This window comes from Toxotes jaculatrix, chromosome 5 (genome assembly GCF_017976425.1).
Source record: "Toxotes jaculatrix isolate fToxJac2 chromosome 5, fToxJac2.pri, whole genome shotgun sequence".
Classification (NCBI taxonomy): domain Eukaryota; kingdom Metazoa; phylum Chordata; class Actinopteri; family Toxotidae; genus Toxotes; species Toxotes jaculatrix.
Window position 1 is genome coordinate 4,732,965 of NC_054398.1, and position 14,948 is coordinate 4,747,912.

The 14,948-nt window shown below is 40.4% G+C and overlaps 1 protein-coding gene across 1 annotated transcript; it reads left to right on the forward strand.

The window, feature by feature from the left end:
• The first annotated feature begins 1,758 nt into the window (after positions 1–1,758).
• Positions 1,759–14,693, forward strand: slc38a8a (solute carrier family 38 member 8a). Its single transcript, XM_041037479.1, has 10 exons — positions 1,759–1,968; positions 5,602–5,800; positions 6,224–6,380; positions 6,997–7,101; positions 10,231–10,288; positions 11,987–12,101; positions 13,311–13,458; positions 13,693–13,895; positions 13,972–14,023; positions 14,591–14,693. The coding sequence occupies exons 1-10, from the start codon at positions 1,765–1,767 to the stop codon at positions 14,691–14,693; spliced, it is 1,344 nt and encodes a 447-aa protein (XP_040893413.1). The 5' UTR covers positions 1,759–1,764.
• Positions 14,694–14,948: the final 255 nt, after the last annotated feature.

Sequence of the window (14,948 nt, forward strand, 5' to 3'; positions counted from 1 at the left end):
TCTAGTTAGAATGAGATATGGCATCCGTGGAAATGCTGTTGTAATGTAGGAAAGAAAACTTTACTTTGAATAATGTATATGACATATATGTAGGTATTACTGCTATAGAATCAAAGCATGGATTTGTGACAAGCAAAGAATTTGGACATGTAAAGAGCACACAAACACAGTAGAAATGTAGAAAATGCACCAGAGCTCTGTTGTGCTCCAGCAATAAAAACACAGTACATATAAAAATATAAGTTCAGAAAAACAGGTAAAAAAAAGACTGTAACATATCTCTGTTCTGCATCATATCTCATCTACACCAAAGCTAGAACTATTTAAATGTGTTTTAATAACACCAACATACATCAACAAACCACAACCATTGTAAAATTGCTTTTAATCACTAAAACATTCTCAACCTCCATCCACAAACCGGTGATTTACAAATAGCACACTGTCCATCAAACCAAAATACATGTTTTATCTGCACAGATAATTCATCTTACAATGCAGTTCAACATTTGTACTGCCAAAATAAACCCCATCTTACCAAACACCAACACACTATACAAATTATACAAAGATTTAACTATTACCAAATCATCCACATGGCAAAAATGTCTACCTAAACTCACCTTGCTGTTTTATTCACACATTGGCAGAATTCCCAAAACAAAAGGGGGTGTGGCCAAAGACATCATTCATCAATCATAAGACACCACTGAACCAAACAACTAGTCCCATTCAACTAAAGTCCCACCTCCCTACATTTAATCATGAAATGTGTATGGTTAAAATACAAATTATACAATGCTTGTAAAAACAATGGCTCCATTAACCTGCTTCATCAACATCTCTCAAACTGAACACTGACTGTGTGAGTTATCCCCTGACAAACTTCATGATACTTTTTCTTAACATGTGCAACTTTCTTGTAACCACATTACACATGCAGTCACATAAACACAACTCACTCAAAGTACAAATGTCCATTAAAGTTAACTTTTTCATATATATATCCCCAAATACCAGGATATATTTAACCAAGGACATCCTGGTATTCCATTGAAATGTCTACACAAACTCTAAACAACACTAAAGTAATTAAAAAAAAAAAAAAAAACACACTGTCCATTAAACCAAATTACATGTTTGCTCTGCACAGATAATCAGGATGACCTTCACACTCTCAACTCATTTATATGCTCATATGATGATACATCAAAAATTATAGCATCAAAAATAACAGCATATTTCTTCGATGTAACTGGTATCCTGAACTTATCCAGAAACTCAGAGTATGATAGCAACAAACCATTTCTATTTATAAGTTGACCGACCAGCAAAATTCCATTGTCAAACCATGAGTAATTAAACAATGATTTATGTTTGTACGGTATATCTTTGTTGTTCCATATAAAGTAGAACTAAAATTATGTTTGTATACCAATGACCAAGCTAAAAGAGCCTGTCTATGAAATGTGCTTAATCATGTAATCAAGTTAATGCATTTAATCAAATGCCCAACTCCCCGAAACCAGTGGGTGACGTCACGGGTGCTACGTCCATGTCTTATACAGTCTATGGTGAGCAGTTCCCTTCAGTTTCCGAGCAGCACCTGAAGGCAGCAGCAGCCCTTCTCTGCAGATCCACTCCTCCCTGCCCCCCTCCATCCGGCTCACCTTGCTCAGTGAACGGCCCCGGCCCACAAACCACAGCGCAGTGCCCGGGGACTAAGTTGGGAGCCGTGCGCGTCAGTGTGTCCCGCCGTGAACCATGGAGGAGTTAGCCAGAGAGAGCATCAGCCTGCTGGCTTCAGCGTCAGCCAAGCCCCCGCTGGACGTGGCCGCCGGGCCTCGGCTCGGCTCCATGGGGGCCATTTTCATCATGCTGAAATCCGCTCTGGGCGCCGGGCTACTCAACTTCCCCTGGGCCTTCGAGAGAGCCGGGGGCATCCGCAGCGCAGTCACCGTGGAGCTGGTGGGCATTTTAACATATATATGTAAGATTATAAGATGTGTGTACTCTTAGAGGGCAGGGTTTGTCTGCGTTGCTTAGGACTGGCAAAGAGATGAAAGTTGATGCTGCCAAACTTTTTTTAAAAAAAAAAAGGTTATTTCTCAACAGTAGAAGTAATGTTTTCTTATTTATTTACAGTGGAAGTTTGTTGTAGGAGAGATGCATCTTATCTACTGAGGGCCGAGGTCCACTGAGGTCAATTAGAGAGATTGTTAGACCTGACAGGAGAGGCCATGTTAGACTTCACCTCAGCACATTTTACATTCACTTGAATCATTATCAGTCTGTTCTTTTGCTGCTCCCCCTGTTTCTCCTGTGTGTCACTGTCTTTTTCCTCTCCTGTGTTACCCTGAAATCATCGTGCATGGCCTTTTCACCTCAGTTGGTCATCACTTTGACCCTGGAAATTGACTTGATTGAGCCACCTCTGTTGTAGTCATGTGTAAAAAAAGTTCCCAGATTCCCTGTAAATCCCAGTATCAGGGGTTTTTTTTTTTCATGGGAGTGAGGGAGTTCTGAGCTGAGATTGCCCTGAGAGGAGCAGAAGAAGAAGCAAACCATGTGTTCCTGTTTTACCTCTTTTTATGTAACACTACAGATCAAATCACTGTCCAAGAGCTGGATGGAAAATAGAAACCAGTCTTTTATTCTCTTTCTGTCACTACCTGTCCTGGCTGTCATCTTTTCTAACGTCATTCTGTCTTTTTGGATAAATCACCGAGTAGAAATACTGGGGTTTCATTGTTGTTGTTTTTTTATTTTCCTCCTCTGTTGTTGTGTGAAAAGTGTTTGGTTCAGTGTGTGTTAGTGTGTCCTTGTTTATCATTTGTCCTCCTGCAGATTTTTGACAAAATATGGCTTGAATGTGTTTTAAATGAGATTGTCCTGTTTTCTGTCACATTTAATGTGGAGTAGGACAGTCTGTTCTCTCACAGCTTTGACATTATGTCCAGTTCAAAAGATGAATGTGAAATTAACAAAGAAATTTTTTTTTTCCCACCCAAACCACTATTAAATGTTAAAATCCTTTGCTTAGCTGCAGAGCTGCCCTCACACCACATGGTTTTATACAGTACCAGTCAAAAATTTGGACACACCTTCTCATTCAATGATTTTTCTTTATTTTTATTACTTTCTACATTGTAGATTCATACTGAAAACATCAGAACTATGAAGGAATACATATGGAATTATGTAGTTAACAAAAAAATGTTAAACCAACCAGAATATGTTTTATAGTTTAGATTCGTCAAAGTAGCCACCTTTTGCTTTGATGACAGCTTTGCACACGCATTTTCTGAGTTTTCTGAGTCTTGAAGGAGTTCCCAGAGGTGCTGAGCACTTGTTGGCTGATTTGCCTTCTCTCTTCAGTCCAGCTCATCCCCAACCCTCTCAGTTGGGTTTAGATCAGGTGATTGTGGAGGCCAGGTCATCTGACGCATCACTCTCCTTCTTGGTCAAATAGCCCTTACATAGCCTGGAGGTGTGTTTGGGGTCATTGTCCTGTTGAATGCAGAATGCTGTGGTAGCCATGCTGGTTAAGTGTGCCTTGAATTTTGAATTAATCACCAACAGTGTCACCAGCAAAGCACCACTATAAGAGTAGTCAAATAAGGCTGTTAACTATGTATCAACCCTACTTCTGCAAAACATGGTCTCAAACACATTAAGAAGGCAAAAAAAATCAACAAATTAACTCTTGACAAGGCAAACCTGTTAACTGAAAGGTGTGTCCAAACTTTTGACGGGTACTGTAAATAGACTGTCATTATGTGCAACCACTTTCATGATGCAGTCATTATCTCAGTGTCACCACAAATATTAATGCAGGTTCAAGTTTCTCCGAATTATTTATTCCATAAAATCCCAAAAGAAATAACCGTCTCTGATTTATTTAAAAATATACTGTCTAATTTAACTGATAATGAAAATACAAACTAAATAATTTAGAAAAAATAAATAAATAAATAAATAAATATATATATAAATATATAAATATATAAATATATTAATATATTAATATATTAATATATATATACTATATAAATATAAATATATGTATTTTTTTCTAAATTATTTAGTTTTTATTTTTTTAAAAAAACCATATATATATATATATATATATATATATATATATATATATATATATTTTATATAGGATGTTGCCTCTTAGAGATAAATCAGGCCAAAAACTTAAATCTGAAGCTTCTCTTTCTTTACCTCTCAGTTAGACCAGATGTCCCCATTACACTGCAGTGATCCTAAATACCTGACTGGACACTAGACAGTAACTTTAGACTCTAGCCTATTTGTGTCTGAGAGTCTTCTACACTTCCAAAGTCACTTGCAGGTGTTTTCCCCTCAGATCTGCTTTAGACCTTATTTGCATAATTGCTGCCATTTGTACGTCCCTGTTGCAAAGACTAATTCCAGACTTTGACCTTAAAGCTGTTCATCAGGGATCTATAACCCTTAAGGACGCTTCCTCTGTACAGTGTTTCTCCTTTCTCTCTGTTCAGGTTGTGTAGCTGGTTTTCTTATTGTTACTGAAGAAACACTTTATCTTCCACTCCTTTCATTAGAGGACAGTGAGCCACTGCTCCTTATCAGAATATTAACCCAGAAGAAGCTAACAGTAATCCTGACACATAGATTGTTGCTTGGCACACCTCTTACAGAAAACTTTAAAAGAATTTGAAAGAAAGAAATGGCCATCCTCATTCCTGTTTACATTGTGTTGTGACAGCTGTTGAAAATACAAGGCAAAACAGGATAATATGGTGAAGTTATCCTTATCAGTTCATCTGTGCCCATTCCCTCTTCTCTATCCCAGGCCTCCAGCATCCAGAGCAATCATTTGTGATAACACAAGGGTACACAAAAGACATATATACTGTATGTTTGCGTTTTGATTTTATATTTCTATGGGGAGACCTTTTCAAATAGTGCCTGTCCTCAAGCTCCTGTTTTCCTTAGTGTCATTTTTCACTATCATCTGGTTTATTTCCAACAGTACTTTTCATTAAACAGACTTGTCACACTGCTTTATAGCCACAAAATGACTCATCCATCCAGGCATTCAATAGCTGTATTAGTGTCACTTGGGTTATTAATCAAAACTGGATGCCAGAAATTTAAATAAGGAATAATAAAAAAGATGTGAAGAGCGTGACCAGATAGAGGAAAATGTAATTTTACAGAAAAAATATGAAACTTTGATGTTTTTTTTTTGCCAGCAACCATTTTACCTCTCATCACAACAATTGTGAAGTAAACAGCAGAAATAACAGCGTGCATGTTACAGTTTAATCCAAATCCACACATATTTCCCACATCCTTCATGCTTAGGTAAACTATCCCTCCCATCCATAATGGATCCAAAAATAATTGTTCAAAAACTAAAATCGTTGATTTAACAACATTTTAGAAATGTGTCGGGTGATTGGACCTGGTGAGTGTCTGTCTTAGCTAAAGTTATACTTTAAAACTGTAAGGTCAAAGCTTCGGGGTGTGCATACAGAGATGAGGCGCCACCTTAAAATGCATCATCTGTACCTGTGAGCTTCATTCTTTTGCTTTCCTTCATCCTCTCAGGTCTCCCTCGTGTTCCTGGTCAGTGGTCTGATCATCCTGGGCTACTCCTCGTCCATCAGCGGCCAGTGCACCTACCAGGCGGTGGTGAAGGAGGTGTGTGGGCCGGCCATCGGTCAGCTGTGTGAGATCTGCTTCGTCTTCAACCTTTTCATGATCTCTGTGGCCTTTCTGGTCATAGTGGATGATCAACTGGAGAAGTGTGAGTTAGTTTTTTTTTGTCAGATCTTCCCTAATGTTATCATCAGTATTCATCTTTGTAAAGAAGCCTTTTAGTTTGAACAGAGCTTTCGTTGAATCCGTGGTGTTGTTTTTGCTTTGAATTCAAATCTGGTTGATTCCGATCTCTCCCCTCTTCTTATGTTGGAGTGGGTGACTCTCCTGTGACATTGTTAAAGGGCAGATTCATGCCTGTGGTCTGAAGCAGGTGTTTTTTTTTCTGTAGACATCACATTGACATTATAAGAACATAAGACAAGTAGGCATATCATGGTGTCATGGACAGATACAATTTACATTAAAACTCTGATTAGCTTGCATAAGTTTCCTCCACAAAATTTTTTTATTTATGTACCTGAATGTCGTGCGTGTGTTCTTTTTTGTCTCTTGTTTGTGCGTCTTCCAGTGTGCGGCTCCCTGTATGAGCTGGTAACTGGTTTGCCGGATTCAGAGATGCCGTACCACTTCTACACAGACCAGCGATTTGCCCTGGTGCTGCTCTGCGTTCTCCTCATCCTGCCACTGTCCATCCCCAAAGAGATCAGCATTCAGAAATACATCAGGTCAGGTGTCATACGTGCGCATGCAGTCACACCGTGTGTCCGCTCATGTGCAGTTGAGCTCCAGGACATGAAATACAAGGTTTTTTTAAGATTTGTGTTAACTCAGTTGTAGTTTTAGTGTGGATTTCACCCCCATGCTCACCCTCCTTACTTCAGCACCAATATCAAGCAATTGTTACACTTAATACACAAAAATGTAAAAATTTGATGTGCAAATTCCTACAAAATTAAAAAAAAAACATTCATTCTCCTCAGGACATGAACCTTTTCCATTTTGAAAATTCCTCTGGTGCTACTTTCAGCCCAAATTTGTGAAATTTACCCATATGATACCTCATATCTAAGGCAGATTGTACACAGCCCCAGACCCTCTGTTCAGTATGTTGTTCATTCTGCTCAGTTTTTGTCACCCTGTCTGTGCTGGGTTTTTTTTTGTGGATACTCATACATCATACACATGCAGAGGACGCACAGATCACATATGCTTACTCAAGTGAAAGGACCATATTGTCAGTCTCTAGTAATCCGCTCGTCCATTGCACTTTGATTTAAACGTCCCAGTGTTTGTGTGATTTCTGTCTGAAGCAGGATTTTGTCTCTCTCTGTCCTCTCACAGTGTCCTGGGTACCCTGGCAGCTACCTACCTGACCATAGCCATCATTATCAAATACCACACCACGCCTTCTGTCCTGGTTCACATCACCCCTCTGTACAGCAGTGGGTATGTATGTATGTATGTATGTATGTATGTATGTATGTATGTATGTATGTGTGTGTGTGTGTGTGTGTGTGTGAACTCAAAATTGGTCTTGAGAGTAGGTGTGTTGCTGCAGAGAAGAGTGCAATTAATTATCAGTGTTGTCGTTAAGTCTCTTGTTTTCAGTCCTTCAGCTGTACATTTTCTTTTTATAAATTGTGCTGTCCTAATGTTAGCACTATTATTTTAAATGGATAGTTTGACATTTTGGGAAATATGTTAATTTGCTCTCTTCTAGAGATTTAGATGATGCAAAATATAAGACTGATGCAAATATAAAACTGCAGCCAGGAGATGGTTATCTTATCTTATCTTATCTTAGCGTAGCTTAGCTCAGTGTATAGGATGAAAGTCAGCTAGCCTGACTCTGATAAGAAACAACACAGATAAGAAATAACCCCTGGGAAACAACAAATTGTGGTTTTTACTCTTTGGGCTTGTATGAATATAATGAGCAGGCTACAACATAGTGACTTTTAGAGATGCTGGAAGGCAAACCATGAGCTGTGCTAGTTTTTTTAGCCTGCTTTCAGTGTTTATGCAGGGTCAGCTAAAACCTTTGATAAGACAATTAATCACCTTAAGCCATTTTTTAAAGAACAGTGACACAGATAATCCATATTCCTAGCTTTTTTTTTACCTGTTTGACATTTATTAGAATAAAAATTAAATACATTGCTTAGAAAATAATCAATGACCCTACAACAATAACAAAACAAAAATAACAAAACAACAAATATTCTCATCTAACTCTAGCAAAAAAAAAAAAAGAATTTGGATATTTCCCAAAATGTCTATTTAAATGTTTTTGAGTTTGTCCTGGTGACAACAGATTCTTTTACCTGTAAAAATGTATACAAATTCTCCCTGACTTTTCTGTCGTGTAACAGATGGGTGTGCTCAATCAGAATCAGTTTCACAGTGAATATATATTTAGCAGTCTGTGTTTACTGTTGTCTGCATGACTGACGCAAGGTGTGTAATCTGCCTTCACACCTCAGTTGTTTGGGTGGAAGTGAAGAAAGAGGAAAAAATATGATACATAAAAAATAATAAAAATAAGAAAATGCTAGAGAGTAGGGGCCCGTCGCACCAGCTGGAGGTAAAAAAGTTTGCTGTAAGCTCTACCACACCGTTCATGTTGCTATGGTTACAAACTTACATTTACTGGCCCCAACAAATAGATTAAAAATGACTGCTGAGCTGAAGAAACGAAAATTAAATTACAACGTGAAACAAGAAATCATTGAACTCTGCAGTAAGTATATACATTCGTTAGCATGCTGCATCAGACCTAACGGAAGAAAGACAAGTTGAACACAGCTTCTCAGAAATAATAGGTTAAAAAATAGTAAGAGGCTGGTAACAAACCTGTGTCCACAGGGAGCAGCAAGTACACAAGTTTATGAAGCAAGCTTTACTTTAATGAAGCTGAAGCTCTTGTAGAGAATCCCTCTGCACCTTCAGCACCACGGACAGCTCTGGAAAAAACATGGCGACTGCACCTGTTTGAAGAACAACAGAACCAGAGCGTCACCGTGTTACTGAGAGAGAAATAACGAGAGAAGGTATAGGTGGAGAAGCTTGAGCTCGAGAAGAGGAAACTTGGCTTAGAAATCCTATTAGAGCAAAGGGCCAGCAAGACAATCGAGGATGACAGTGTGCTTCTGAACATCTAAATAAATATAAATCCCTGAATAAATCCCATACATTTAAAAACAATTTTTTACAGATTTACATCAGCAGTCTTACTTTATATCTCAACATACACAATTTAATAAACATCAACTAATCAGTTTACAAACTGTCTACAGTTCTGATTTTAATCTGAACAAAAAACATCCAACTCCTTATATATCAAAAAGACTTTTTTAAATATACATTTTAGGCCACAGAAATAATGTTCATTGCATTAATAATAAAACATTATGCCAGCAAATAGTTTTGCACAGATTGACTTTGTTATTCAGCACAGCTGCTGCACACATGATGGTGTATGCCCTCTCTGACTCCATCCTGATTTCAGTGTGCAAGCAGTGGAATCTACAGAGAGAAGTAATTAGTCTGCCTATATACAGTAGCTGTGCATCATCTCGAAACATTACATCTAATAACCAGTACCAGTTTAAGTGTAGGCTGAAATAAACTGGGCCTGGACATGTTTCACATTTAACCTAAACATAAGTGACACACACATCTGTGCTTGAGCGTTCCTGCGCAGCTCAATGATCGACCACATCTGTGAGTGCATATGGTTGTATTGCCAGGGCACCATGACAGGTGTCATCAGTCACGTCTTTAAAGGGTAGCCGCTGTCACCGAGCTGTATGCCAAAGAGCCGTCCCTCCTCACACGCTCTTGCCAGCGCCCTCTCCCTCAAGATGCATCCATCATGGGCAGACCCATACCTCCGTTTTAGGTGGGGCATGGATGTGCACATGACTACAGCCAAAAATATCCGGTATGCCAGAGCCTCTGAAAGCCAGCTGATTGTGTTTCCTGTGTATTAGATGTGCTCCTTCTACTCTATCAATGTTTTTATTTTCACCTTGGAAACTAGTCAAGACTTCTCACTTTACAACTGCCTTTGACAAGGTGTAAGATTTAGGCTCAGAAGTAGTGCTACGCCTTGATGGTTCACCAAGTTATTAATTCTACATAGACCTTAAGGGACATTTTATGTCCAGCCCAGTCTTAGGACAGGGTGTACGTCCAGCGGGTGCAACCAGCCTGTATGTCATAAATCTACTTAATCAACAGAGCTACTCAATGTTATGAGGTTACTTTCAGGAAATATGGACGTCATCAGTCTTATCCATAAATCTGCTATGAATCCAGGCCACCAGGACAGACAAAGTAGATCAAACCATTCTTGTCCCTCTCCTTGAACCCCCGTGTCACTGTTACGACACGGCCTCACTGACTTACCTCGGTTGCTCCGGTCAGCCGAGGTAAGTCTGACTGACAGATGAACATTTTGGTAAAGTGTCTCTAAATGCCGCGACCGTATGAATGATGCCCTAATAATAGTTTCTTTCTTTCTTCTTCTTCTTCTTCTTCTTCTTGTGGCTGTCTCCTTGTGCCTGTGTGCAGGATCAGCTCCTGGGCCTCCATGTTCAGCGTCATACCGACCATCTGCTTCGGTTTCCAGGTGAGCGCAGCAATTTGAAATGTATCCATGCAGGACCGGTCCAGACTTTAACATGTGTTGCCGTGCTGTGACAAGGCTGGATGCCGCTGAGAGTGCAGCCGTGTGTGGGAGGGTTTATGTTTGTATGTACACCTCAGGAGGGAAAAACACGTCAGTTGCGGCTGCGAGATTGCACATACACCTACGTTTGACAAGCAGAGATCAGTTCACTCTAATTACAAAAAAAAGCCTGTTCTCTCACTCACCTCTTAGTGCATCGGTTTTGAGATATTCATCTCTGAGTTTTACGCCTCCGCTCCAGGACAGTAGAGCTAATGGAACTGCATGCGTGGGAGAGCTGTCACTATTAAAAAGTCAGGTCAAAATAAATTTGTACAAACACGTGGTTTGTTTGGATTAATTTGACTGTAAGCCATATAGTGAACTGTGCCAGTGGGTGGCAGGTGAGTTCGAGTGCAGACCGTTGTGCTGTGACCGTTGCATCGTAAGATATGTAACTGATGCGTATGCTTTGCATAGTCTTTGGAAAGTCTAGACCTCGCTTTGAAGAGCTTCCAGTGGAGCTACTTCCTTCAAAAGAAATAGACCCTAAGAGAACATCACAGCGACGTCTGCGTATTACTCCAGAGTAAGTTTGAGTAAGTTTGTTTTTTGTTTTTTTTTTTTTTTTACAATACTGTGAGCACCACAAATGAAATTCGATCTACCTCCACTGTACTGGAGGCAGAAGTCTCAGATCATCTCAAAGCCTGGACAAATTAAACCAAACCTTTCCACACTGAAAAGAGTAAGAAAATGATTTTTGGAATTCGGCTTAAAATTCATATAGTGTGGGGTACTGTAAAGATCAGGAGAATGGCGCAGCCTGGGGCAGCTGTGCTCCACAGGAGCTCAGCAGACTGAGCTTTTCATATTTAATAGCAGGTTAGAGGATGGGGGGAAAAAAGACCATTCTGTCAGTCTAAAGCAGGACAGACTGATGTGTAACTTCCCAAGTTGCCAAGGTAACCTCTGAAGGATGCTGCTGGAATCTAATAAAAGGAAGAGAAGGTGCGAAAGGATTGATGCACGTCCTCTCACACAAACACACACGCAGACACGCTCCCTCGGGGTGAGTGATTGCAGTGCAAAGGGGTTCAAAAGCGACCTGATGAGATCCTGAGAGCAGTGGAGGAGGGCAGGACCAGAAAGATGGAGCGACATTTAAGACCGGACGATGGTGGCTGGGATCAAGTGGAGACAGGAATTTGTATCCTGACCTTGGAGATGGTTTAACCCAGCGTGTTGTGCTGCTCAGTAGCCATAGCTTTCATTTAATTCCTTATCTCAGTTTGTCACACCGACAGAAAGATCAGAGATAATAAGACCTTTGGCTCTTCACCATGCCCTGTGAGCTCCATCCACATGGGAAAAATCCAATGTTGGTGGATTAAGAGAGAGAGAGGGACACAGTCTGTCTGACCAGCAGCTAGTCCCTGATGTCCTACTTTATTTGACAGTGGATCTGTATTTTGTCTGAAGCTGGTTTTCATTCCATCCAAATATACCAAATAACAGTTAACATTACATTCGACCCGAGAAGAGGAACTAGGACATGAGATCAGCTGCTGTGGGGATTTAAAACCTGGATTCTCTCGGGCTGTGGTTGTACGTGATTGAAAATCGCAGCTCCTACTTTCTCATCTTTGTGTGTTGCAGTGCCACGAGGCGTCCATCGCCATCTACAGCAGCATGGAGAACCAGCGGCTCTCTCACTGGGTCTTCATCTCCGTGGTCTCCATGATCTTCTGTCTCGTCATTTACTCCCTCACAGGTCAGAAAGGATTCTGCTTCCCCCTTTCTTCTACCTCTCTAATATACATCAAATCAGTCTCCACACATTTCTAGTACAGTATCAGCACCACAAGAAACATCACGGGAGAGTGCCGTGAAGTTAGATTAGTGGGTTATCACCCATCACTGGATTTAACTCAGGTTTTCCAGGATTGTGAAGCTGGCTCTCTTATAAGAAAAGTTGTGCACGGCCATGCATTCATTATGGGTTTGAAACAGAGCTTGGGATTACAGGTTAGCACACTAAAAGCATAATAAATGGCGATTGTAGCTGCATATTCATTGCACTAAATGTCTTTCATTCACACCTTTCTTTTCCATACTTCAGACTGCTGTGTTTAAAAAGGTCTTTACAATCGTTTGCTCACTTTATAGCCTTAGACTGACTTCAAATGTAGATGCGATTCCCACTGATTCTGTAGCTTTTTGTTCTGTGGTTGTTTGTAATTAAGAACTCCATCTCTTTTATTTGAAAGTTCTCAAAGCTGTTTAGGTCAACTTAGTGGAACAGGCCCCAGATAGGAATAAATAATGGGTATGTTTGTAGGTGGCCTTGATACAGTGGAAAAAAGGTGAGTCCAAGGTGGAGAGAGGAGCCTGCTTTGGAAGAAGTGACTTCTTGGTTTCACACATGGAATTCTGAACTAGAATTGCAGACTCTCTCTCTCTCTCTCTCTCTCTCTCTCTCTCTCTCTAAAAAGCTAAAGAGCTTTAGGTGCACAGCTGAGATCAGGTATTCTTCCTGTGGCCACTGACGCTGACAGATTCAGAAATATTCAGGAGAAGTGTGGAGATGATTTGCTTTTGTGCTGTCATGAAAGGGCTTTAAAAAAAAGCTCTGAAATATTCTGTACAGCAAAGTCAAAAATTAGAATGGTGGTTTGAATTCAAGGTGTTTTTAAGTATTTATCTTTGATTGCTCCTGTATTACTCAGTACATGTGTTGTCACTGATTTGTAAATTTTCTTGTAGACACTGAAGGTCTTTAGATGTGTTTCTGAAAGAGGACTCATTAGGCTGTCTTTATTTCCGGACCTTTTGTTGTACTTTTGAACATGCACACCCTGTATTCTCACTCTGGGTCTGGATCCTACCTGTCCATTGTTTGTGACTGAAAATGTCACATGTACCATTTGGCTTCACTGCAGTTGTTGCTACAGGAAACATCGCCCTTCTTTCTCTGTTGCAGGGGTTTATGGGTATCTGACATTTGGAAAGGACGTGAAGGCCGACATTTTGATGTCGTACACAGGCGATGACATTCTGATGCTCATCGCCAGGCTGCTGTTTGGAGTCTCCATCATTACCATCTATCCCATCATCCTGCTGCTGGGCAGGTCAGGCACACGGCCTCAGTGAAGTTAGATCCCTTCAGAGGAATCTTAAAAAAAGACTCATGGATATTTCTCACTATTTCACTTCAATTCAGTTAGTCAAGATTATCTGAAATGTTAAGATAAAATTTAAATAAGGTTTTCCACATGATAAATATTATTTGATATAGTGACCTGATGTGAATGCGGGATTTGAAGTATGAAAGAACATTAGACGCACCCATTTCTGTCCATCAGATCAGTGATCCAGGACCCCCTGCTGAGCTGGCGGCGGAGGCGTTACGGCGTGGTGACTGTGGAGTTTGAAAGCTGCAGCCGCTACGTGCTGACAGTCCTGTGGATCACAGTGACGCTGCTCATCGCCGTCTTCGTACCAGACATCAGCAAGGTCATCAGCGTCATCGGAGGAATCAGTGCCTTTTTCATCTTTATCTTCCCAGGTAACGTCCTGATCACAGATTCATATTCTGTCAAATGTGTTGCCATCTGTTAAACCCAGTGTTTGTGTCTGGACAGGACTGTGCTTGATGTTCGCCATGCAGTCTGAGCCAGTGTCCTGTAAGACCAGGTGAGAAAAAAAAACTTGAATGTTAATGCCGTGTAAATGTACATCTGGGTGATGATTCCAAGAAATGTTCAAGACACAAATAATAAATGTAGTTAGTAAAGTAAGTTGGATTGCCTGAGTGAGCAGTTTTAAACAGACAAAAACTTTTTCTTTTGCCTAATGATGGCGATGTCTTCCTGTCACTTGGATCCTTTGTCTGCTCAGTGGTTTGGGCTGGAACAAAATTATATTCACAACGTTTGGTCAGATTTCCATGAAATCTACAGTGTATATTCATGGTCCCCAGAGTTTGATCCTTATGATTTTTCTGAAATCCTGTTCCGTCATGTAGTCCCACGCCCAGACCAAAATCTTTTCTTTTTTATGATTAAGCCGTTCTTTCTCCTTATTGGAGGGAAAAACAATGACGTTCTGTTGATCATCAGCCCACATATACAGAATATACACAGACACAGTGTCTTAGACTGAAGGGATGGTGCATTTTTCACTGACTGGTTTTAGAGATGTTTGTAACATTTGCCTCTCATATTACATTTCTATTTGTTAATTCTACCGTCTTCTCTGCAGAGTTGTCCTGACAGTTTGGGGAGTAGTGACCCTGATCTGCGGAGCCTTCATCTTTGGCCAGAGCACCACCATCGCTGTCATGCAGCTCCTCGGAAGGATCTGACCCTTCCACCTCCCTTGCTGATCCAGATCTGAACTTGTACTTGGCCTTTTCCCTCCCTTAGAGAGCCCGTGTTGAATTACAGCCACCATGGACTCTTTAAAAATGAACATGACCCCTGGAAAATCAAGAGGCCCCTCAAACAACTATAGCCTTAGAAATAACAGACTAAACCCAGTAAACATCCCTGCCTTCTGCGTTGTCACTCTTACTTTAATTTGGGTTAACTGTTTGTAGTTTCATCTTGATGATGAGCTC